A 24642-nucleotide genomic window follows, 5' to 3' on the forward strand; every position below is an offset into this window, starting at 1 on the left:
TTGCGTTCCACATGTATGAAGACTTAAAATGGCTCCTCTTACGTATCGAACAATTTTATTGTCCTTGGTAAGGAACAATCTCACAACGTTTTAACAGGCGAAATGCTTCGCTTTATGGCGATGTTTACTCAAAGAAACAGCTGGAATTGGGTTCGCAAAAAGCTTCCTCGTTTTTAGCTCCCGCAATTAAGACGTAAGGCATGAACATCTGCCAAAGTGGACAAATCATCATGACAGGAAGAGCAGAAATGTCGCCGTCATGTCGGCTTAAGATGCATTTCTTACATGGGAATAAAATTCTACGTAATGGAGTCTATAACGCCGGTAATAATGTGATGTGCAATTACTTCGAAACGTTTATGTGGATTCAGAAAAATTCATCTGGAATGATCTTAATGTCCACATTATTATGTGTAAGGCTGGTTTCTCAAAAAAAAGAAAAAGTATTTAGCAGTATAACCAACGGTTCTGGTATATATTGACGTAAATATGTTTTTCTTCTTAATTTAATTTAAGGATATAATTTATTATCAAGGACAGCTATTATACTATCTCTTCATAAAATGATATTGTTTTTTTTTTCCGTTGTTGGTAACTCTATAGCATCTATTAGATGCTTTATGGTTGTGCTAACAGATGGAGTTACTTGTCAACAATGTGACGCTGAAACGTGTGTTTAGGTTACTGCCCAGCGACAGTCCTGATGTATTTTTATATGTGATGATTGGTTAATTAATATTAACCCGGCACACTCACAATCACACTCACACTCACATTCATACAAATTTCCAGACTCTAGACACACAAGGAATTCCCGAGCCCGGGAATCGAACCCGGGACCCCCTGATCTAGAAGCCAGCATGCTGACCAACAGACCACGGAGGCAGTCAAGCTATTGTTGTTAACAAACTGAAAACGTCTTTATTTGTACATTTATATGCCTGTAATATTCAAACTATTTGCCCAACCTAGAATCTAATTACGTATTTGAGAAGGCCATGGTTTTATTTACTTTATTGGGTTATTTTACAACGCTGTATCAACATCTAGCATATTTAGCGTCTGAATGAAATGAAGGTGATAATGCCGGTGAAATAAGTCCGGGGTCCAGCACCGAAAGTTACCCAGCATTTGCTCGTATTGGGTTGAGGGAAAACCCCGGAAAAAAACCTCAACCAGGTAACTTGCCCCGACCGGGATTCGAGCCCGGGCCACCTGGTTTCGCGGCCAGACGCGTGACCGTTACTCCACAGGTGTGGACTAGGCCGTGGTTTCTCACGTATTTTATACACTGCATATCTTGAGTCATGTCTAATATTTAACGGCACGCTTTTAAACGCGATTCAATATATATATATTTTTTTTGCATCTTGTAATATTACAAGGGAAATAAATAATGTACAACTATTATAAAAGTTTACATTATACAGGGTGATTCACGAGGATTTACCGCCACTTACGGAGTTTATTTCCGAAGACATTCTGAGCAAAAACTGTCATATAAACATTTGTCCTAATCTTAATATTTTCAGAGTTACACTAATTTGAAGTTGTTTGTAAAATACCTTTTTTCTTTAGTTTTAAGGGTAAGAAAATAACATAAATAGAGAATGACCTATTCAGAGGTATCATTTCTTTAATTGGCTAGTGTTCTGAAGCTAAAAATGTGTTGTTAATTGCTTTGTACAAATTTATTTTTTCAATTTCTAACTAAAAATTACATCATTCTTACGCACTTATCACAAAAATTGTTACAAATCATACGACTTCAGGAACTTGATTCTTTACAGTTTAATTATGCATCCTAATGTACAGTCTTGAAGAATTTACAAGAGTGGTGTGATTTGTAACAATTGTTGTGATAAATGCGTAAGAAAATGTAATTTTGTAGTTAAAAATCGGAAAAAAAAAAATTCTGTACGAAGCAACTATGGAATTCACAACACATTTCTAGCTTCAGAGTATTAGCTAATTAAAGAGATGATACTCCTGAATAGTTCATTCTTTATCTGTAATATTCTTTTACCCTTAAAACTCAAGAATAATGGTATTTTACAAACAACTTCAAATTAGTGTAACTCTGAAAATATTGAGATTAGGACAAATGTTTATGTGACATTTTTTGCTCAGAATGTCTTTGGAAATAAGCACCGCAAGGGACGGTAAATCCTCGTGAATCATCCTGTATAAAATTATAGTTTTAAATATCTTTATTTTGTGATCATAGTAGTTCCTTATTATTCTTTCCTTACAATTTTTAACGTATCGCGAGTTGTTCGACAATTTAGCAAATCATTTTCTGTGAGGTCCATTTCATGTAGAACGGAATCGTATCCATTACTGAACACAGCGGAAGGGGAAGTTAATCAGGGCAAGCGGCTTCAAAGCTGGGTACCTGACAAAATGAATGCACTGGTCTTGAAAAAAAATTAACATGGGGGCATAAGTAAATACACTATCTACTATTAAAACTCACTCCTTACGACTTCCTCTATTTGATTTGATTTGAATAATTGATTGATTGATCGATTTATTTATTTATTTATTTATTTATTTATTTATTTATTTATTTATTCGTTCATTCGTTCATTCATTCAGTCATTCATTCGTTCATTCATTCATTTATTTGTTTATTTATTTATTTGTTTATTTATTTATTTATTTCTTTATTTGTTTATTTATTTATGTATTCATTTGTTTATTTATTTATTTATTTATTCATTCATTCATTTACTTATTTGTTTATTTATTTATTTGTTTGTATATTTATGTATTTGTTTGTTTATTTATTTATTTGTTTGTTTGTTTGTTTTTTGTTTGTTTATTTGTTTATTTATTTGTTTATTTATTCGTTTATTCGTTCATTTGTTCATTCATTCATTCGTTCATTCATTCATTTTTTATTTATTTATTTGTTTATTTGTTTCTTTATTTGTTTATTTATTTATTTATTCATTCATTCATTTATTTGTTTATTTATTTATTTGTTTATTTATTTCTTTATTTGTTTTTTTATTCATTTATTTGTTTGTTTATTTATTTATTCGTTCATTCGTTCCTTCGTTCATTCGTTCATTCATTCATTTATTTGTTTATTTATTTATTCATTCTTTTATTTGTTTATTTATTTATTTGTTTATTTATTTCTTTATTTGTTTGTATATGTATTTGTTTATTTGTTTGTTTATTTGTTTATTTATTTGTTTGTTTATTTGTTTGTTTATTTATTTATTTATTTGTTTATATGTTTATTTATTTATTTGTTTATTTGTTTGTTTATTTGTTTGTTTATTTGTTTATTTGTTCGTTTATTTGTTTGTTTGTTTATTTATTTATTTGTTTATTTATTTATTTGTTTATTTATTTGTTTGTTTATTTATTTATTTATTTGTTTATTTGTTCGTTTATTTGTTTATTTATTTATTTATTTATTTGTTTATTTATTTGTTTATTTATTTATTTATTTGTTTATTTATTTATTTATTTATTTATTTATTTATTTGTTTATTTGTTTATTTGTTTATTTGTTTGTTTATTTATTTATTTGTTTATTTATTTGTTTGTTTGTTTATTTCTTTATTTATTTGTTTGTTTGTTTATTTATTTTTTTATTTATTTGTTTGTTTATTTATTTATTTATTTATTTATTTATTTATCGACAACGGAAGGGCTCGGATCCCTTCCCTTACGAGTACTGCGCCTCCCTTGCCCCCAGGCTTTTAACAACTCCGCCGATCCTGCCTTGTTCTGTTCTGTCGTGCTGTCGATATCTCTCCTCCACATGGTAGCTGTTAGGTTATGTTCACTTTCGACTTTCTTTCAAAATTCTCTCATGTTCCTTCAAATGGAACTGCGAACATCAGAGTGACAAAAGTCGCCAAAAGGATTGGAGCTCACATAGACACTTCCTCCCAGTCCTAATTTTCCTTGCAAAGACATATTTTTGCTTACCTTTTAAATGTTTTCCCTCCCGTTTCTGCCATTCATTCTTTTACTGGAGAGTTAAAGCTGGCACAACGCTGGATCTGACACATTTTCATGTCTTGCGCTTTCCTTCGAATGACCCTTCAGCATAGACGTATTTACGTCAAAATAAATACATAATAAGAAAATGTTATAACATGAAACTCAACAACAGTAAAAAAAATGGCCTACTAATGTACTCGAAAGATCCTACACACGGGATATTGCCACTTATGTTAAAGCGTGTATAAATAACTAAAGAAAAAAAAGATACAGTATGTTTTTCATTCTTTAAATGGAGTCTGTGGTCTTGAATCAGGGGAAAATGCATATAGCGTAGTCAAAATAGCTCCTTATTGCAAATAATCACTTTAAATTCTCTTCTGTGCACTTGCGTTCAAAGATATCTGACCCCTACTAATCGATAGTGATCGATTATTTATTCGTGTAAATGTGGCTTCTTTACTTATTACTTCTGTGAATATATGACGAAGAAACTGTCAGTGTTGCCAGCATAGATATATCCGCGGTATTCACCCGTCCGTTAGAGTTCTGATTTTATTGCGAAACGTTCGATTAACGTTGTGCATTTGACAGCAGTTCATATTTTTAATATAAACCTCACACCATCGTTCGGAGTTCTTTGATATGTCTAAGCGACCATACAGCTCAATTTTACAATTTTCTAGCAAAAAGTCGCGTAGCGATTCTCGCGAGGTTAGTGAAAATTTCACACTGGCAAATGTTTCTTCACAGCTGCAGCGTGATGATGATGATGATGATGATGATGTAAATTGTAAACTATTTTAATAATGACTCCCTTGACAAAATTCTGCGTACGCCACTGAGTACATGTGACCGAAAGATGTGCGTATGGTCTAAACGACAGGCGTTTCATAATAGGAGTACGATCATTCATAAAACATACTGGGTGTTCATTTCAAAGTGTGTCATGCCGTCACTGTTGTTGGGTCACCGATTTGAAGCGAGTTTCAGATTTTATGTCAGAGAAGTTGCCTATTATTTAAGGCGTTCAATCTGAATTTGAGAACGTGTACGGTATAACTTGAACGTCGTAGCAACAGATGGCGGTCTGTACGGTCTGTGTACTACCATAACCTCTTTCGAACTGTGTTTTGCGCCGGCAAGTCGTACGCAGGGTATTTGTTATCATCGGTTGCGTACGGTAACATTCCACAACACAAATCAAATGCTCCGTGTCCATGTTGACCGTCGAAGTTAATGTCAACAAATACGTAAGTAATCGTCTTAACCCTCTCCCCATATCCCGACAGTACGTATTTCCAAACAGTTCACATTCCTGCCACTACCGGCGTTACCGTACGTATCGGTACGTACTCTTCAGAATGAACGCCGTACTTGCTAGGCAACTTCTCTGCCTCATAGGTTATACACCTCTGCGGAAGTGTAGGAAGATTGAATTCTCTAGGCTCGTCGGCTAGCCACATGACGGCACACAGCGAGCCATGACACACTTTGAACTGAACACCCAGTACTGGCCGATGAGCCTAGAAAATTCAATCTTCCTACACTTCCGCAAAGGCGTATTACCTATGAGCCAGAGAAGTTGCCTAGCAAGTACGGCGTTCATTCTGAAGAATACGTACCGATACGTACGGTAACACCGGTAGTGGTAGGAATGTGAACTGTTTGGAAATACGTACTGTCGGGATATGGGGAGAGGGTTAAGACGATTACTTACGTATTTGTTGACATTAACTTGGACGGTCAACATGGACACGGAGCATTTGATTTGTATTGTGGAATGTTGCCGTACGCAACCGATGATAACAAATACCCTGCGTACGACTTGCCCGCGCAAAACACAGTTCGAAAGAGGTTATGGTAGCACTCAGACCTTACAGACTGCCATCTGTTGCTACGACGTTCAAGTTATACCGTACAGTGTAGTGTCAGAGTTGTAAGCTCCAATACCGGTTGTGGAGCTAGATCGGAGCTTGAACTTGCTTATGTCTGTGGAAACACCGGAGCACGCAACCAGTCTAGTGGAGCGCTCCGCTCCGTTTAGTCCCTGTCTGACATCGCTGGCCGTACACGTTCTCAAGTTCAGATTGAACGCTTTGATTAATAAGCAACTATTCTGACATAAAAGCTGAAACTCGCTTCAAATCGCTGACTCACTAACAGTGACGTCATGACGCACTTTGAAATGAACACCCAGTAGAGAGATAGTAAAATACTGTGCATGACACATTTATGGAAAAACTATTAAAGCAAGGTAAAAGTAACTAGCGTATTGTTTCACATGCATTTTTAAAACAAATATCAAAGTATGTGCGTGCATATCCCTAACGTGCTGTTATCATTTCCAGTAGGCCTATTCGTTTTAAAGATCTTGCTGGCCGTCCCTTCCTGTTGGTCTGTAATTCAGCATTGATTTAATTTCGGCTACAGAACGTTCCATTGCAGATCGCGCCCAGGCTGTCATGTTCCGTCGGCTTACATCGCGGTCGTCCATTCTCATCGTGGTTTTTGCCGTGTCTGTAGCTCGGCGCTAGCACGTCGGTATTTCATCTGGGCGACCCGAGTTAGATCCCCGGTGTAATCGTGATGGAAATCTTTGGCGGACAAAGACGGTCTAGAGGATTTTCTCGGGGTCCTCTAGTTCCCCTCTTTCATTCCACCTCTCCTTCATTTCATCTATCATCTGCATAGTTCCATAAACGGATAGTATGGGTCTTCGAAGCTGATATACATACTAGGTTCAAAAAGTTCCCAGAATTTGCTAGTATCATAGAAACAACGTACCTTAAACACTATTCTGCAGCATTCCCTTCAAAATAGTTGCCTTCCGCAACAACACACTTTTGCCAACGCGTGTAGAGTTCCTGGAAGCCATTTTGTGAAACCCGTCTTAGTGCTCTCGTCGCGTTTGCGATAACTCTTCAGCATTGAATCTCCGTCCTTTCAGATGACTTTTCGGACGGGGAAACAGAAAGTAATCAGGTGGTGAGAGATCAGGAGAGTATGGTGGGTGATCCAAAGCAGTTATGTTGTGCCTGGCAAGAAAATTCTTTACAATAATTGCGCGATGAGCAGGTGCATTGTCATGCATAAGGAACCAGTTGTTTTCTACCCACTTTTCTGGACGTTTCCTTCTCACTGCGTCCCGGAGGCGACGGAGGATTTCTACGTACAATTCTTTCGTTACAGTACGACCTTCTGGAATGAACTCATGGTGCATGAGACCCAGAGAGTCGAAGAAAACTTCCAACATAACTTTGCCTTTGGAAGTGTGCCTAGGAAATTTTTGCTTCCTAGGAGATGTTTTCGATTTCCACTCAGATGACTATCGTTTAGGGACCGGGTCGTACAAGTAGCACCAAGTTTCATCACCAGCAATAATTTTGTTTAAGAAATCACCATCTTCATCACCCTTACTGATCATGTCCCCAGCAAGAGTCATTCTTGTTTCTTTCTGTTCTGCCGACAACATTTTCGGAACTAACTTCTGAGATACGTAATGCATGTTGAGATGCTTGTGAAGAAAACATTGTGTACACTTCCGACTGATATTCCGACCTCTGCTGCTATCTCTTTTATGGTTTTACGTCTGTCGTCCCTCACAACATTACGCACACGCTGAGCGATTGCTTCATTTGTTGCAGTTGTTGGTCGGCCGCTGCGTACGTCATCTTTGATGCTATGGCGGCCACCAGAAAAGCGTTTATGCCAGGCATACACTTGAGTTTTTTTCATTGCTGCTTCGCCATATGCTTCTTCCAACAATCTTAATGGCTCTGCAGGAGTTTTGTGTAACAAAACACAGAACTTGATGTTTGTACGTTGCTCTGTGGACATAATTACAAAATGCGACGAACAAACAAAACACTATGATAAACAATTGCCTACAACTCAAAACCAGCAATCGCCGTTATCAACAAACTTTAAGGAAATGACATCATGAATGTTACCAACAAAACAAATGTATAATATCCCTTGTTATATATTAATACGGAAAATGGTAGTAAAATTCCGGGAACTTTGTGAACCCAGTAGTAAGATTTAATCGTCTGGGACCTGGCTGTCAGGACTGAGGAAGGATGGCCCGCCACTCAGTATCAGATTTATCAATGACACCCAAGCCACTGACCACAATCATCGCACATACAGGCTGGATCATAAGTAATGTTATAAATAGCAAGGGGTTATTTTTTTAGATATTTCAAACAAAGAAGTTTCATACAATTTTTCTTGATTTTGCTTCCTCTTCGAGAAAAAATTATTTTACATTAAATATTTTCGTAGTGTGTTTTGGGAAAGGTATTGAATTAATTCCCAATACGCTCAGTCAATTTAAGAGAACAGTGTATTATGATAATAGATTAATAAAAAGAATTTTAGTTTTATACTTTAAATGTATAGAAATTTTATCCGAACAAATATAACTTTTCGTTCTGAAAATAAATTTTAAAATGTTACATTTGTTCAGATCAAATTTTTGCACATTTAAAGGACAAAACCAAAATTCTTTCAATCATTTATTATCATAACACACTGCTCTCTTAAATTGTTGAGTATATTTGGAATTAAATCAATGGCTTTCCCAAAACACGCTATGAAATGTTTCATATAAAACAATTTTTATCTCGAAAATGATGCAAAAATATACAAAATTGCATTAAACTGTTTTGTTTGAGATATCTGAAAGAATAATCCCATGAAATTAATGACTTTGCTTTGCTTGCGCCTATGGGAGCCTCGGCGCTTGTCTGTCCCAGTTCTGTCCCTCTAAAAGTCAAGGCAAGCCTAGTCTCACCCCTGAATTCTTAGCATGGCCAAGTCTTGCATGCGAATTACTGGATGTTGCCTTCGTTTGACGCATGCTTTGAATATAAATCGCCGCACTTGAGTTGCCCTCGACTTCTGAACTGCATGCATTGTGTCTACTGTACTTCCTTCAATAAACAGCTGATGAAATACTTTAGGTTTCATGACTGACTGAAGCTTCCACCTTTAAGAGTAATGCTTCATTCACAAAGAATCAGACATTATTCAATAATGTTCATATTTCTTTTAACGTTAAAACTTACAAAAGAGACTGTGATTTCATTTGTTTTCGTACCTACGTATAGGAATTGCAAATAAGAATCACTTGCATTCTTTCGTTTCACACTGTCTCAAACGTCACTGTTTTGTTTCCTGTCTAAAACCATATTCATACTTCCATATTGTCAATATAAATAAATAAATATGTATTTAAACATTAATTTTAATTTTTAATTAATTATTCAATTTTGTCTAACCTTACTACACGTCGTAGAAAAACAGAACTCTCATAAATAATGGCTATTGAGGGGTTAGGTACAGCTTATAGCAGTAAAATTTTTGGAAATATTCAACATTTTTTCCTCCATTACTGTATCTTGTACAATAATGAAAATTGGTATGTGTAAACACTGTCCTTTTGCTATGTGAAAAAAAAAATATTTTTACGATTTAAAAAAATTATTTATATATAATGTTTTTCAAAATTCAAAACGGTGGTAGTTCACTGTGCAGTGATGAAGCGTTTTCCCTCATAACTCATAAACTTGTTAACTTTTTCATGTTGTCTTTCTCTTATTTTATTGCTGAAATTCATGTTTACAATATCATGCTTTTTCAACTACATTACTTAATAAATAATATATTTTTTTATTTTGTGCTTTTTTTTAAATATTGATATTTGACCGTGTTTTTAAATTAATTTATTTTTATCAGATAATCTATTAAAGGTAGAGAAGTTAGTTTGCATCATATTGTAGATATGACATGCATAAATACATACAAAAAATTTCATCACAGAATATTGGATACTTTTTGAGTTGTGAGGGAAACGCTTCATCACTGCACAGTGAATTTTGAATTTTGAAAAAATATTTTTTTTTTTAAATCGTAAAAATATGTTTATTATATAGCAGAAGGACAGTGTTTTACACATACTAGTTTTCATTATTGTACAAGATACAGTAATGGAGGAAAAAAATGTTGAATATTTCCAAAATGTTACTCCTTTAAGCTGTACCTAACCCCTTAAGACACTCGTGCAGTTTTACCCCGGCACTCGTGTCTCAATAGCTAGCATTGCATAATTAACTAATTCAATACATGCATGTTTATGTAATTTTGTGTTTTTATGTTATTTGATCTTAAACATTTTGTTCACACTTACTTTTCTTTTATTGTACATCTTTCTCGAATATATGCAATGTAGCAGACATTGAAATGTGTGTGTATGTGTGTGTGTATCCAATGCCCACCTACTTCACTTGCGTGATTCGGGTTCCGCATACTGCGGATAGATGGCATTGAAATGTTAAAATCACACAAAACTACTCTTACATGCAATTTTTCATTCATTGTTGCAGAAAGGGAAGATGCAGATGTTCAAACTCGGACAGTATCTGCGGAACCGATATAACGGCTACCTGGACGAGCTGTATTACCCCAAGGAGTTCCTGATGAAGAGCAGTTCCAACGACCGATGCCTCATGAGTGCCCAGGTTGTTCTGGCTGGGCTCTATCCTCCGACAGGGCCACAGGAATGGAACCCGGATCTCAAGTGGCAGCCTATCCCTGTCCATTCTACTCCAAGGCATTTGGATGAGGTGATTTTTTATCCTAAAGACTTGAAGATGATGAGAGGTTAGAAGTTGCAGTCTGAACTCTGGCAAATTCTTGGATTATATTAAACGTTGAACTGTAGAATCATGATGGTAATAGTTAGGCCTGAGAAATATATGCCGTTATACAAGGACATCATTTTATTTTTACTTCAATTTTTATTGTACCTGAGTTTTTGAATGTACTTCACTCCCACCCCTTCTACTAATGAAGTTCCAACTCCACACAGAGCGAAGACAGCAGATAGTAAGCAGTACTGAGTTACTGAGTATAGTACGTTCCAGAAATATGTTCGCGTTTTCCAGTGACGAAAGAGCTTTCAATATTGAATCATATTTTCGCACAGGTACTGTCCGTTTGCCTACGTCGCATCCCGATTTCCCCCACCTGCTTCTGCTCGCCCCTTTGTAAAAGCTGGGCTGTCTTAGCTCTTTTCTGAAAACATTAATTTCTGTTAGGAATTGGGCGTTTACGTAATATTATACAGCTGTTTAATTTAACTTAAATAAAAGGGCCTCGTTAAGTAATTAACTGTCACGTGATTTCCTCCCTTTCTACAATCCTGCGGCATAACCACTTGGACGGACAGTAGATAGCATGTCTGAGTAATTTTATATTTTCGGGTCGGGCAGAAGTGAAGATTGAATTTACAGTACGTAGAGTGGGTACATAATTATTTCAACATGAGTTACTAGTACGAAGGACGAAACTGGCAATTGGAATTAGATGCAATAGTCTATAGTGCGATATTATGCACAAAAGAACTGAAGCCTGTATCGAAATGAACGGCCACCATTTTCAAAATTGTGTTTAAATATTCATATTATGATTATTTTTCAATTTAACTTCTTTCTCTATATTGTACGCTAATGTGCTGTAGACAGTATAATATACACCGCATAATGAATACGTTCGCATGGATAACTCACTTCGTGAGTAAAAACACTTATTCTTAATACAGTACTGTACTTTGATTAAAGAAAAACCTAATGAAAATTATCAAACTCAAAATCGCGATATTTCCTAGTTTACGTAAATGGATGAACTACTTTTCTTCCTTCTTATACCTAGTAGAGTGATTTGTGTTTTACGCCAGTATCATCGAACTCCAGTCTTGGAGGGGGGAGCAAGCGGTGTTTCCGGTTCTCTAAAGGTATAGACAGGTTAATATTAAAAATGTTAGTAAAAATAAAATGATGTCCTTGTACTACCAGTGCTCTTCGTGCGCCTCTGACTTTGAGTACGTCTCAGCGTTGGGGTGAGTTAAGGCAGTGTCTTTCGTTCGTTTGAACTCGTGCTTATCATCACGGTAAGTTAGTCCTCAGCATTTGGGTGCTTGAAAGTCACTCCTCTGACTTCGAAGCACAATTACCTGCTAAAGAAAAATTTAAAGACATTATTTTCTTTGTTAAAGAAAAATTACACTATTTTAAAAACATTTTTTTTCTGTCTATAGAAAATACACCTATGCCCGTGTGCACCATTCTCGATTAAAATTTGACCAAAGTTAAGTCGGCACTTGACCATCTTCAACGCCAATTTGCGGAGTATCAATCTCGATCAAAGTTAAACAAGCGAGTTGATGATGATCAAATTTGATCACGGGTGTGGGACCGATTATCTTGAATTGAACTTGGTCAAGTCGAGAAAACCAAAATGGCGGCACGATTTGACGTAGCCTACTTGATGGAATTGAAGATGAAATGGTGTATCTTGAACACGCAAATCACTGCGGAAATAACAGAATTGGTGTTATTGTAGAAAGAGTAAGTTTGTAGATGAATAATAAAAATGTTTTTTTTTTCTCAAAATAGACTGTTTTATATATGTTTCTGCTTTGGAAGATCGGGGCTTTACTTGAGGACAAAATATTATTTAGGCCTAACTGTCCAATTTTGTTAAAATAATAATAAAGTAGTTATTCTATGCCGGTAATAATATAGTAGGCCTAAAACTAAATGACCATTTTGTAGAGTGCGAGATTATCACTTATTAGCTATAGATTTGCCGTTTGAAACTAGGCCTATTAGGACCTACATGACGTTTTGGACAATTAGGCTATTTAAGCTTGAATTAAGAGAAATTACACGGATACCTTCCTTTCCCTCTTACTCCAAAATTCCAACCTTATGCACACAAAATAAAATCTTCTTTTTCGTATGCATGATGATGCGTATTCGACATACACATACGAATTGTTTCTTTTTTTTATTTTAAAATAATTGTTAGCGAGGTATCCGTATACTGAAATTTTTCCAAATAAATTATTGGCACTGAAATGTGTCTTTTCGTAAGCAAGATGATGAGCATTCGACAAACACATACAAATCTGCTCTTTTTAGTAGCCTATTTCAAGATAATTGTCAGTGAGGTATCCGTATACTGAAATTGTCCCAAATAATAATTTTCAATAATATGAAATAACCACTGTATAAATTACGTTACAAGTTATGTGGAATTATGTAAACACGTATAATCCATGTTGAATTGTGAGGTTAAATCCAACCAGGTAGCCTGTTTTTCTCTTAGAGAACTTCCGTCAGTACTTTTATTCTCTAATATGGATGCAGAATTGATGACGAGTTCTAAAAGAATTCCCACTTCGGACTGTGAGAAGTTCGGTGCTCTTTTCTTTTTTTTCTTCCATGATTATTGAAACTTGTTATTTGAAAACTGCGAGGATGTTTGAAACCGAGCCCCTACCACGCCATAGCGGAAAAGTGAGAAATATGTTCCCAGATTGAAGCAGCGGAAAGCCGCCATTTGTTGGTAGAAAACGCGCGGGATTTCGAAACCGCTAATTGAATACGCGTTGTATTGCGTACCCGAAAGCTAAATGTTTTTTATTTACAGGAACAATACTTCCTTTCCGATATACCTTTAATAACATGTTTCTGCTGTGAGCAGAGTTGCTAGGTTTTCTGCGAGGGAAATCGGGATATCAGAAGCTGACTTAAGACATTAGACTTATCATCACCTTATCATAAGATTTATAATTGTTTTCTGCAAAGTAATGTTCGCGTGCTTTTAATGTAATATTCGCCTCCTTGAGAAACACTCAAATACGAAGGATACACAGTACAGTGAATGCTATAGGCTAATCGTTTTTTCTTTTATTGACCACGAATATGTTTTAACCATTCGCTACTAAATTACAGTAACTTTGCAACTTTTCTTTTTCGGGTCCGGTACTGCAACAGTACATCTGACAATGAATCCATGTTTAAACATAGTTCACTAAACTATAAAACGCAGCAATTGTATGTGTCTGTTATTAGTGTAAAAATACGATATCAAAACGCTATCTTTTTTGTCATTCAACGCATCTGAACTACACAATGTTTATTAATTGAGAGAGCAGCAACTAGGTACCGAAACGGATTAATCAACAATGCTGTAGAACTAGGGGAACTATTATCTTGCGAATAGAGTAAGTTGCCTTACGGCAATCAGCTGGGTTACCTCACAGACTTACTAAATTTCCTCGGGTTACCTCTATGTTCACAGAGTTACCATTTGAGTCAATATATAAATAAAAATATCGGTTAATAGGAAATTCAGACTAATTTGTTTAAATTACGTTCTAAACTGTTATCTCTCAAATCGGAATTTTTACCATTCTCGACTCGCTTTATCGGGATTTAACCACGAAATTGGGAGAATCCCGCCTAAATTGGGATACCCGGCAACTCTGGCTGTCAGGCTTTCATCATTTTCATAGGAACTCTTAATGTGAATATTCATATCCACGGTTAATGAAAGGATTTTTACTTTTTAATTTAATCTGTAGGTTAAACTGCTATATGAAATCAAAAAGCATAATAAGCATAATAATAATAATAATACTTACTTACTTACTTACAAATGGCTTTTAAGGAACCCGAAGGTTCATTGCCGCCCTCACATAAGCCCGCCAGCGGTCCCTATCCTGTGCAAGATTAATCCAGTCTCTATCATCATATCCCACCTCCCTCAAATCCATTTTAATATTATCCTCCCATCTACGTCTCGGCCTCCCTAAAGGTCTTTTTCCCTCCGGTCTCCCAACTAACACTCTATATGCATTTCTGGATTCGCCCATACGTGCTACATGCCCTGCCCATCTCAAACGTCTGGATTTAATGTTCCTAATTATGTCAGATGAAGAATACAATGCGTGCAGTTCTGTGTTGTGTAACTTTCTCCATTCTCCTGTAACTTCATCCCGCTTAGCCCCAAATATTTTCCTTAGCACCTTATTCTCAAACACCCTGAACCTATGTTCCTCTCTCAGAGTGAGAGTCCAAGTTTCACAACCATACAGAAGAACCGGTAATATAACTGTTTTATAAATTCTAACTTTCAGGTTTTTCGACAGCAGACTGGATGATAAGAGCTTCTCAACCGAATAATAACACGCATTTCCCATATTTATTCTGCGTTTAATTTCCTCCCGAGTGTCATTTATATTTGTTACTGTTGCTCCAAGATATTTGAATTTTTCCACCTCTTCGAAGGATAAATCTCCAATTTTTATATTTCCATTTCGTACAATATTCTGGTCACGAGACATAATCATATACTTTGTCTTTTCGGGATTTACTTCCAAACCGATCGCTCTACTTGCTTCAAGTAAAATTTCCAATAATAATAATAATAATAATAATAATAATAATAATAATAATCAGTCATATTAAAATATTAACGTTTTATAATTTATACAGTTTCTGTATCTTTAAATTCGGCGAATAATTATCTGTTTGAAGAAAATGAAGGATATGGAGTGGATGATGGACAATAACAATCTATATGGTAATAACGTAGTTTGAAAGTAGTTCGAAATGAGTTGAACAAATTGAATGATTCGTAGTAAGGTAGAAATTCTCTCTGCGGATTACACCTATCCACATGCTGTTAAGGGAATCTTTATTCAAAGGAAACCTAAGCATAATACAGTCGTTTAAGTACAATAGTTTGTCTTCTGTAACGTAATACGGAGCAAAAATCGTCGTAGAAATGAAAGATTACTAATCAGTGAAATGTAACATTCCTTCCTTCTTTATCTTTACATCCGTGTATATTGCTGCAATTAAAAACAGCACACGAACGAACCATAGCTATTCAGCTCAACCAAACAAATGGCCGCTCGTCGGCTGTTCAATTTGGGAGCATAACACTAGCGCCAGTGAGCGGTCTAGTGGTTATTTAGTAAGTCTATGTTTGAAACAGTCCGACAAACAAAAACGAAGCGATAATTGACAGAGTGCGTTCGTTCGCTGTTTTATACGCGGTAACCTAGCTCTCAGATGATTCTTCTCAAGCGAGCGTACCGTCAGCTGACGGTACTGAGTTGATCGAGGGAAAATGTCGGTGCACCGCATCTGTAACTTGATCATTGTCAAGAATTAACCATGTTTCCGTGATTGCTGATAAACGGGCTAGATGATCGAGAATGGTGCACACGGCCACTAATATAACATTGACAAGTATCAGCCTTTTTTATTTCACTATGTTAATATGATAGTTTATTATGTTTTTGTTTTACATAATTTTTCCTTTCATGTATTGTTGCAGTGAATAACAAACCACACCTTCAAATTTTCAAAGAAGAATGATTACATGTTGCTGGAAAACACAGCCTTACATCTAGAAAAACTTCGTTCCTTTTCTGCCGAAACAATGAGGACATATTATTTGAAATATTGAAATATTTTACACAATCATTATCTATCTTAAAATCTGTATAATTATTATTAAATTTCCTAATTTGAAATTGTCACAAATTTTACATAGAGGTAAATATCCATAATGTTTATCCAGTATTTTTTTCATCTTGTTTGCTAAAATTTTTCCTATTTCGTATTCCAGCTGTTCAGTTTCGTCACAATATCATTGACTACATCATGTTTTCTATCTGTAGAAAATACACCAAAAATAACAATGACAGCACGTATCAGACTTATTATTTCACTATGGGAATATGATAATGTATTACGTTTTTTTTACATGATTTTTCATTTCATATATTGTTGCAGTGAATAACAAACCACATTTTCAAATTTTCTAAGGAGAATGATTGCCTGTTGCTAGAAAACACAGCCTCATATCACAGTCTACTATATACAGTCGCGAAGCTCAATATGTAGTAAAAATGCAAACATGGGTAGTTGCCCACCACTAGGATCGCTACTATCGCCTCATCATCGCAAATCTCTCTCCTAGCAGCCGACAAAATGTGTTACACTTTCGTTGTGTTCTTTTGGAAAAATTAACACCTTTCTTCCATTATTGAAATATTAAATGCATAAAGTTAATTTATTATTTTAATGAAGTATATTAAATTCCACCATAAACTCGAAGATACCTGCAAGAAATAAGTTAATATCATTTTTGTTTGTGCAAAACGAACTGAAAAATACTATAATAGCTTCACTCATTCAAGATTATAGCGATAATTAACTATGAAACTAATAAATATTAATTTGCATTTCCCTTTACAACAATAATAATGGAAATATGAATTAATGGAGTAACTTACGTGTACCGGTACTTGTAGTGTAGGCTTACGTAGTTCACAAAGTGGGATGAGGTTAAGCAATAATAATCACACCAGAATTGGAAATAAAACGTGATCAATAAATTTTATTGTAACAGACTTTTTCTACGTCTCTATTAAAGCAACAAATAAAAATAACAACAAAATTAACAGCTATAATTAAAAACATATCCTTTGACAAAAAAAAGTAGGCCTAAGCAATAATATCCCACCAGAATTGAAAATAAAACTTGATCAATAAATTTCATTAAAACAAACTTAATTTTTTTCTACGTCTTTAGTAAAATAACACATAAAAATAATAACAAAATTAATAGCTACAATTAAAAATATATCCTCTGAAAAAAAAAGTAGACCTAACCTTTATTTCTCTGGAAATTTAGCAGCCTAAGTGACAGAACTTTAACCGGTATCTAATGTCCTTTCGGTTAGACTGAAACATTTCATTGTGAAATTTAGGGATATAATGTATTCTAATAGTCACAAAGAATTCCAAAATTAACAGTTTTGTTTCTGCACAGCATTCTTGTGGAAACCCAGGAACCTTTCTGAATCTTTCGGAAATCGGAAAAAGGATAACTCTGGCCGCTTTCTCTTACTGTTGCCACAATTTATATCACTACATACGTCTCCTCCTTGTCCCATATTATTATTCCAATTATTATATTTTAGCCATTAACATTTTCATTACAACCAATAACGAACATTTCACAAGCATCAATGTGAAAAACGCAACGAGCTAGCACTCGATAGAAATACGACACAGTCCAAAGTCGACCATGGACTGTCTATTGTTTCTAGTTGCTAACCGCTTGGAGCGCTTTATTACGAGATTTGCAAAAAAACACCTCAAGCTTCGCGACTGTTTATAGTAGACTGTGCTCATATCTAGAGAAACTTCGTCCCACTTCTGCAGAAACAATAAGGGCATATTTGAAATATTTTACATAAGCATTATTTATCTCAAAAGCTGTATCATTATTACAAATTTCCTCATTTGAAATTGTCACAAATTTCGTCCTCCGCATCTTGCTATTATTCTTCTTTACAAGACGTTTAATGCTGCCTGTTACGAATAGCAGTATTCGGTCGTAATGTAACCGATCAGCTGAAGTTCGCTGCTGAACGAAACACACTGAAATCCCCCACTCCAACGCAATTGCGTACTGGTACTTAAAGTCAGAGGCAAATGAAGCGCAATGTAACGGCATACAATTCTTAGCCCTAGTTAATAATAGTAATAATAATAATAATAATAATAATAATAATAATAATAATAATAATAATACTTACTTACTTACTTACTTACTTACAAATGGCTTTTAAGGAACCCGAAGGTTCATTGCCGCCCTCACATAAGCCCGCCAGCGGTCCCTATCCTGTGCAAGATTAATCCAGTCTCTATCATCATACCCCACCTCCCTCAGATCCATTTTAATATTATCCTCCCATGTACGTCTCGGCCTCCCTAAAGGTCTTTTTCCCTCCGGTCTCCCAACTAAAACTCTATATGCATTTCTGGATTCGCCCATACGTGCTACATGCCCTGCCCATCTCAAACGTCTGGATTTAATGTTCCTAATTATGTCAGGTGAAGAATACAATGCGTGCAGTTCTGTGTTGTGTAACTTTCTCCATTCTCCTGTAACTTCATCCCGCTTAGCCCCAAATATTTTCCTTAGCACCTTATTCTCAAACACCCTGAACCTATGTTCCTCTCTCAGAGTGAGAGTCCAAGTTTCACAACCATACAGAAGAACCGGTAATATAACTGTTTTATAAATTCTAACTTTCAGATTTTTCGACAGCAGACTGGATGATAAGAGCTTCTCAACCGAATAATAACACGCATTTCCCATATTTATTCTGCGTTTAATTTCCTCCCGAGTGTCATTTATATTTGTTACTGTTGCTCCAAGATATTTGAATTTTTCCACCTCTTCGAAGGATAAATCTCCAATTTTTATATTTCCATTTCGTACAATATTCTGGTCACGAGACATAATCATATACTTTGTCTTTTCGGGATTTACTTCCAAACCGATCGCTCTACTTGCTTCAAGTAAAATTTCCGTGTTTTCCCTAATAATAATAATAATAATAATAATAATAATAATAATAATAATAATAATAATAATGCATTATTACATAGGCTTACTAATCTACTTACAATAAAAGTTGGAGATTACGTATTATTTCTGAAAGGTGACTTAAATAATTAGATTTATTTTACTTAATTAATCCATAAGATAAAAGTTGAGGCCTATTTACATAGACTTGCTTCAATTTTCCAGAGGGACGAAACTTCAGAACGTTAAATTGTTGCGTATATTCAAAGAAAATAAAAATTGTGTCATCCCCTACTATAACCTACATTGCAAATGCTAGATGCATTCATTGTTCTCGCAGTTTCTAAATGTATCTTATTACAAAGTCCAACCAACAATTGTTACAATTAGAAATAAATCAAAGACTGTTTTTTAACGTTCAGTATCTTTCTTCTTATTATTTGTAAGATCATCTACATTACAGTCTCCTCAACTTGACAATACAAAATATATCTTGTAACTAAACAATAATCTCTAATTTTTGCATCGAATTTCCTTTTCCTGTATTTAAAATTGTGAAGGTATGGTAAATTTTTCTTCTTTATTATTTTCAATTAAAGATAATTTCTAATTAGATATAAACTATTTCGCATTTGTTTTAACTTCACAAAAGACAAAACCACAAATCCTGATACTGGCTTTGTAATTAAAATGGCTAGTTGTTCCCTGTTAAATTACTTGGTCACTGAATATAATAGTCAATTCACAGCCATAATGACATCTTGATAGTATCACAGTCTAGTATATACAGTGACGAAGCTTGAGTTTTGAGGGTGCTAGAAACAATAGACTGTGACGATACTATATTGCATTGCCTGTAATGAGGCGATATTAGCGATCCTAGTGGTGAGCAACTATCTAGTATCACAGTCTATCTAGTACTTACAGTCACGAAGCAAAATACGTAGGGATCCAATGACAGTTGAACTTTAGTTGCTAGCCACTAGGACCACTACTATCGCACAATCTACTGTTCCTTGTACTCTCAGTTGCTAACCTCTTGGAGTATTGTAACGCGAGAAATAAAAATGTTTATGTATGTATTTATTTACACTGCAAGTGGGCAAGCACCCGGTGGCAGTGGTATATACAATATTAACAAATACACAATAAAATGATAAGCAATACACAATAAAATTTACAATACACAATATAATTTTACAACACATATACAATATTATACACAATACAATAAGAATACACAATACAATTTAACACAATAATAATAAAACAAAATAAAATACCTAATTTTACAATACAACCTACATAATTATGTATAGGTCCTACATAAGTTTCAATAGTCTTTCACTTTACTCTCATCTCATTCCCTGTAGTGGCACTATGACGCATTTCACTGACACTTTAGCAAACATTTCACTGACACTATAGAACACATTTCATTGACGCTATAAATTATCACTGATCGGAACTGTTCACTGCACTGTAAAACCATAACTTCACTGACTCACCTCGCATCACTGATACAACAGTTCAAATAAGTCAAATAATTACATCCTTATGCATACTTATAAACAGAACTACATTTAAACTGAACATTTCTAGTCTAAGGCCCTCTTAAACGCTATTTTTAAATAATTTAAAATTCAAACCAAGGAAGTAAACTCGTCAGGCTAGATAAATACATGTCACCTTAAAAAATTAAATGTTGAATGTCACCTTAATTTTAATTTTCACTTTATACACAACTTTTTAAATTATTTTTGAATCTCCTTAAGGAAGGACAGCCCTCAAAGACCTCTGCAGGTAGGTCATTCCAATCATTTATAGTTCTATTTAAAAATGAGAATTTACCTACATCCGTTTTCTGTTTCCTACATTTGATTTTAAAATCATGATCGTTCCTACCATAGTGCGTTAGCTTTTCTAACCGAGCCGTTATGTCTACCCATGCTTTCTGACCTAGATGAGCTCTATACAATGATGTTATTCTAGTTTTCCTACGTCTGTTTTCCAAAGTTTCCCATTTAAGTTCTTTTATCGTATCGTTTCCATCTTCTCTTTTACCTTTAACTGTATACTGTATACTGTATTTACAATAATGGAATACCCTTTTTTCATTTCAGAATATTTGTTAGATACTTATATCTACGTTTTTAAAACATTGCAGGACTCGTGAGCTATTTAAAAATGAGTAACATAGTGACACAATGAAACTAGTAAATATGATGTGTGCTTTACTTTCAGGTAATTATTGCGAAGAAGCCATGCCTCAGAAAAGAGCAGGAGCTTGAGAAAGCGTATAAGTCACCTTCCATAGTTGAACTGGACCGGGAGAACGCAGATCTTTATAAATATCTGCAGCTGCACTCGGGAAAACACATCGATAACGTGACTGCAGTCGAGTATCTGTTCAACACCCTCGACATAGAGGTAAGAGAGCAAGTTAATAATAATAATACACTCAGGGACAAAAAAAACCGGACACTTTAATATTTGTTGGTATTTTGCAAAACATTATCTTCTCATACAATATTATGGTAGCCATCTGTTGTTATGGAGACGTGTATACATTGTTGATTGTTTTTTGTTTTATAAACAAGCCATTGCAACCAAATATTCCAATTTTGCTTTCGGAGTCTCAGCTATAACAATTTTGTCTCAACCATTTTGTGCTTCATTATCGTTATCTTTCGTTATTTCTTTATTTTCACATTTTCTGAGTTTAAGTGTGGTTGTAACATTTGTCTTAAAAAACAAGATGCGACCTGAAGATGTGGCTCGAGCTGTAGCCCTTTACGATGATGGACGCAGTGTACGTTACATTGCAAATGTTATGAATATGGCTAGAAGCACAACCCATGATGCCATAAAACGGTATAGAGAGACCCTAGAATATACCAGAAGACCAGGTTCGGGTCGTCCAAGAGCTACAAATCCAAATGAAGACAGGTATATGGTGTTGAGAGTTCTTAGGGAGCGCAACCTGCCAGCTACTAATGTAGCCCAGCAATTTCTTAACATGCATGGACGCCCAATTTCGGCCAAAACAGTTAGAAGGAGGTTGAAAGCAAATGGACTGATATCAAGTAGACCTGCAACTGGTCCCAGACTTCTCAGGATGCATCGAGTTGAACGACTGCGTTTTGCAAATGATCACAGGGATTGGAGAAATGGACAGTGGAGCTGTGTTCTGTTCACCGATGAGTCCCGTTTCAATCTGTGCTCGCCTGATGGACGTGAAAAAGTTTGGAGTAGGAGGGGAGAACGATTTTCACAGTGTTGCATTTCCGAAAATGTGCCGTATGGAGGTGGTGGAGTGATGGTTTGGGCAGGAGTGTGTACGGATGCTCGTACAGAGTTGGGTTTTGTTGAAAATGGAAGACTAACAGCTGATAGGTATATAAATGAATGTTTGGCTGATCATGTTGTGCCATTTGGCTAATTTGTAGGCGATAATTTTGTTTTAATATACGATAATGCACGGCCGCATATTGCCCATGCGGTCGGAGATTATCTCCAAGAAGTGGGAATCCATGTTCTTCCATGGCCAGCAAGGAGTCCAGACATGAACCCAATTGAACACGTGTGGGCCATGCTGGGACGGCGTGTTAAGAATAGACGACCGAGACCAGAATCGTTACAAGAGTTGAGGCGAGCACTTGCCGAAGAATGGGAACTTATTCCTCAAGAAGACATTGCTAACCAAATTGAGAGCATGCCAAGACGTATGGATGCAGTTATTCAAGCCAGAGGGGGTAATACCCGTTACTAAAAAGAGTTTTTAATGTTTAAGGCACCATAAAATGAAAAAACAGTTAGACCAAACGATGCCATAGTTATACGCCCTTTGTAATTTTTTTGTAAATTTTCTCATCAGAGATTTTTTTTTCAAATGTTGTCGTATAAGGTGCTAAATGAAACATTATTTTGTTTAAATGGGTTTTGTTTCATTTTGAAATAATTGGCAAAAAAATACAAGCAAATATAGAAGTGTCCGGTTTTTTTTTTGTCCCTGAGTGTAGTTTTATTTTCCCTGGCAGAGTTAAGGCCATCAGGCCTTTTCTTCCACTCAACCAGGATCAAATAACATACAGAAAAAATACATACCGGTATACAAATATGAACTTAAAAATAATAATAAACATAATTAAGTAGAAAAGAGAGATTGAATACATATACACAATCAGTATTAACTTTGAAAATAACAATAATAAAAAAATATATATGTAATAAAAAAAAAGAGACTGAATACATAATCACAAACAGAAAAATACATTCTAGTATACAAGTATTAAGTTAAAAGAAAAAAAAAAAGAATTAGTACATATGAATATAATCTCACAACTAAAGGAATAGTACAATTAGTATGATCAGTACAGCACGTGTTACATTGAGACAATGACAATTACCTAGATATTAGTGTTAATGGAAAAATAAAGTAATGACTGTGTAAAATAATAATAATAATAATAATAATAATAATAATAATAATAATAATAATAATAATAATAATAATATAATAAATAAATAAATAAAACAAATTATACCTAAAAAACTAATTCTGTGCATTTAAAATATTTCTAAACAACCTAATTTTAAACAACTGGAGACTAAGACTACCCCTGATTTCCAGCGGCAGCGAATTCCATGAGCGGGCCATGGCTATTGAGAAAGAACTTGAGTACTGAGATGTCTGATGACGTGGTATGGATAGGAATAGATTGTGCTGTGAACGTGTATTACGAGTTATTCTTTGGGATGATGAAGATTTTACTAATAGTCTAAAATACATGGACAGCCTTGTATGACTCGCTTTCATTCTTTTATTTTACATGAATACATCTATACTATAAATCTGTAGCCAAAATTTTTCTGGTAATTTTCGATTTTCCAAAAATAATTGGTGTCAACATGTATAATTAACAATCCTGAAACCGAAAATCGCTTTTTTGAAATCCTTGTTTGTATGTCTGTCTTTCTGGCTGTCTGTCTGTCTGGACATTTGTTACCTTTTCACGCGATAATGGCTGGAGCGATTTATATGAAAATTGGAATATAAATTAAATTCGTTGTAACTTAGATTTTAGGCTATATGGTATTCAAAATACTTTATTTAAAAGTGGGGGTTATAAGGGGGCCTGAATTAAATAAATCGAAATATCTCGCTTATTATTGATTTTAATGAAAAATGTTACATAACAAAAGTTTCTTTAAAAATAATTTTCGATAAGTTTTATTCTATACAAAATTTTGATAGGACTGATATTTAATGAGATAAATGAGTTTCAAAATTACAATAACAACGCCATCTAAAGCGCTGTACTGAAATAAAAACAAATGACTTCGTCTATAAGGGGCCTTGGACAACAACAATCGAAAGCTATTAATCATAGCCTACAGAAAATATTTCTGTGTTTGTATGAAATA

General features: G+C 34.9%; 1 protein-coding gene across 1 annotated transcript in view; it reads left to right on the plus strand.

The window, feature by feature from the left end:
- The window catches only part of LOC138692894 (lysosomal acid phosphatase-like), a 69615-nt gene that overhangs the window by 26798 nt on the left and 18175 nt on the right, over nucleotides 1–24642 (plus strand). Inside the window, exons 3-4 of the mRNA XM_069816213.1 lie at nucleotides 10356–10595; nucleotides 21460–21645. Coding sequence (XP_069672314.1) covers nucleotides 10356–10595; nucleotides 21460–21645 — 426 coding nt within the window. The remainder of the gene's footprint in view (nucleotides 1–10355; nucleotides 10596–21459; nucleotides 21646–24642) is intronic.

Source organism: Periplaneta americana, chromosome 17 (genome assembly GCF_040183065.1).
Source record: "Periplaneta americana isolate PAMFEO1 chromosome 17, P.americana_PAMFEO1_priV1, whole genome shotgun sequence".
NCBI lineage: Eukaryota > Metazoa > Arthropoda > Insecta > Blattodea > Blattidae > Periplaneta > Periplaneta americana.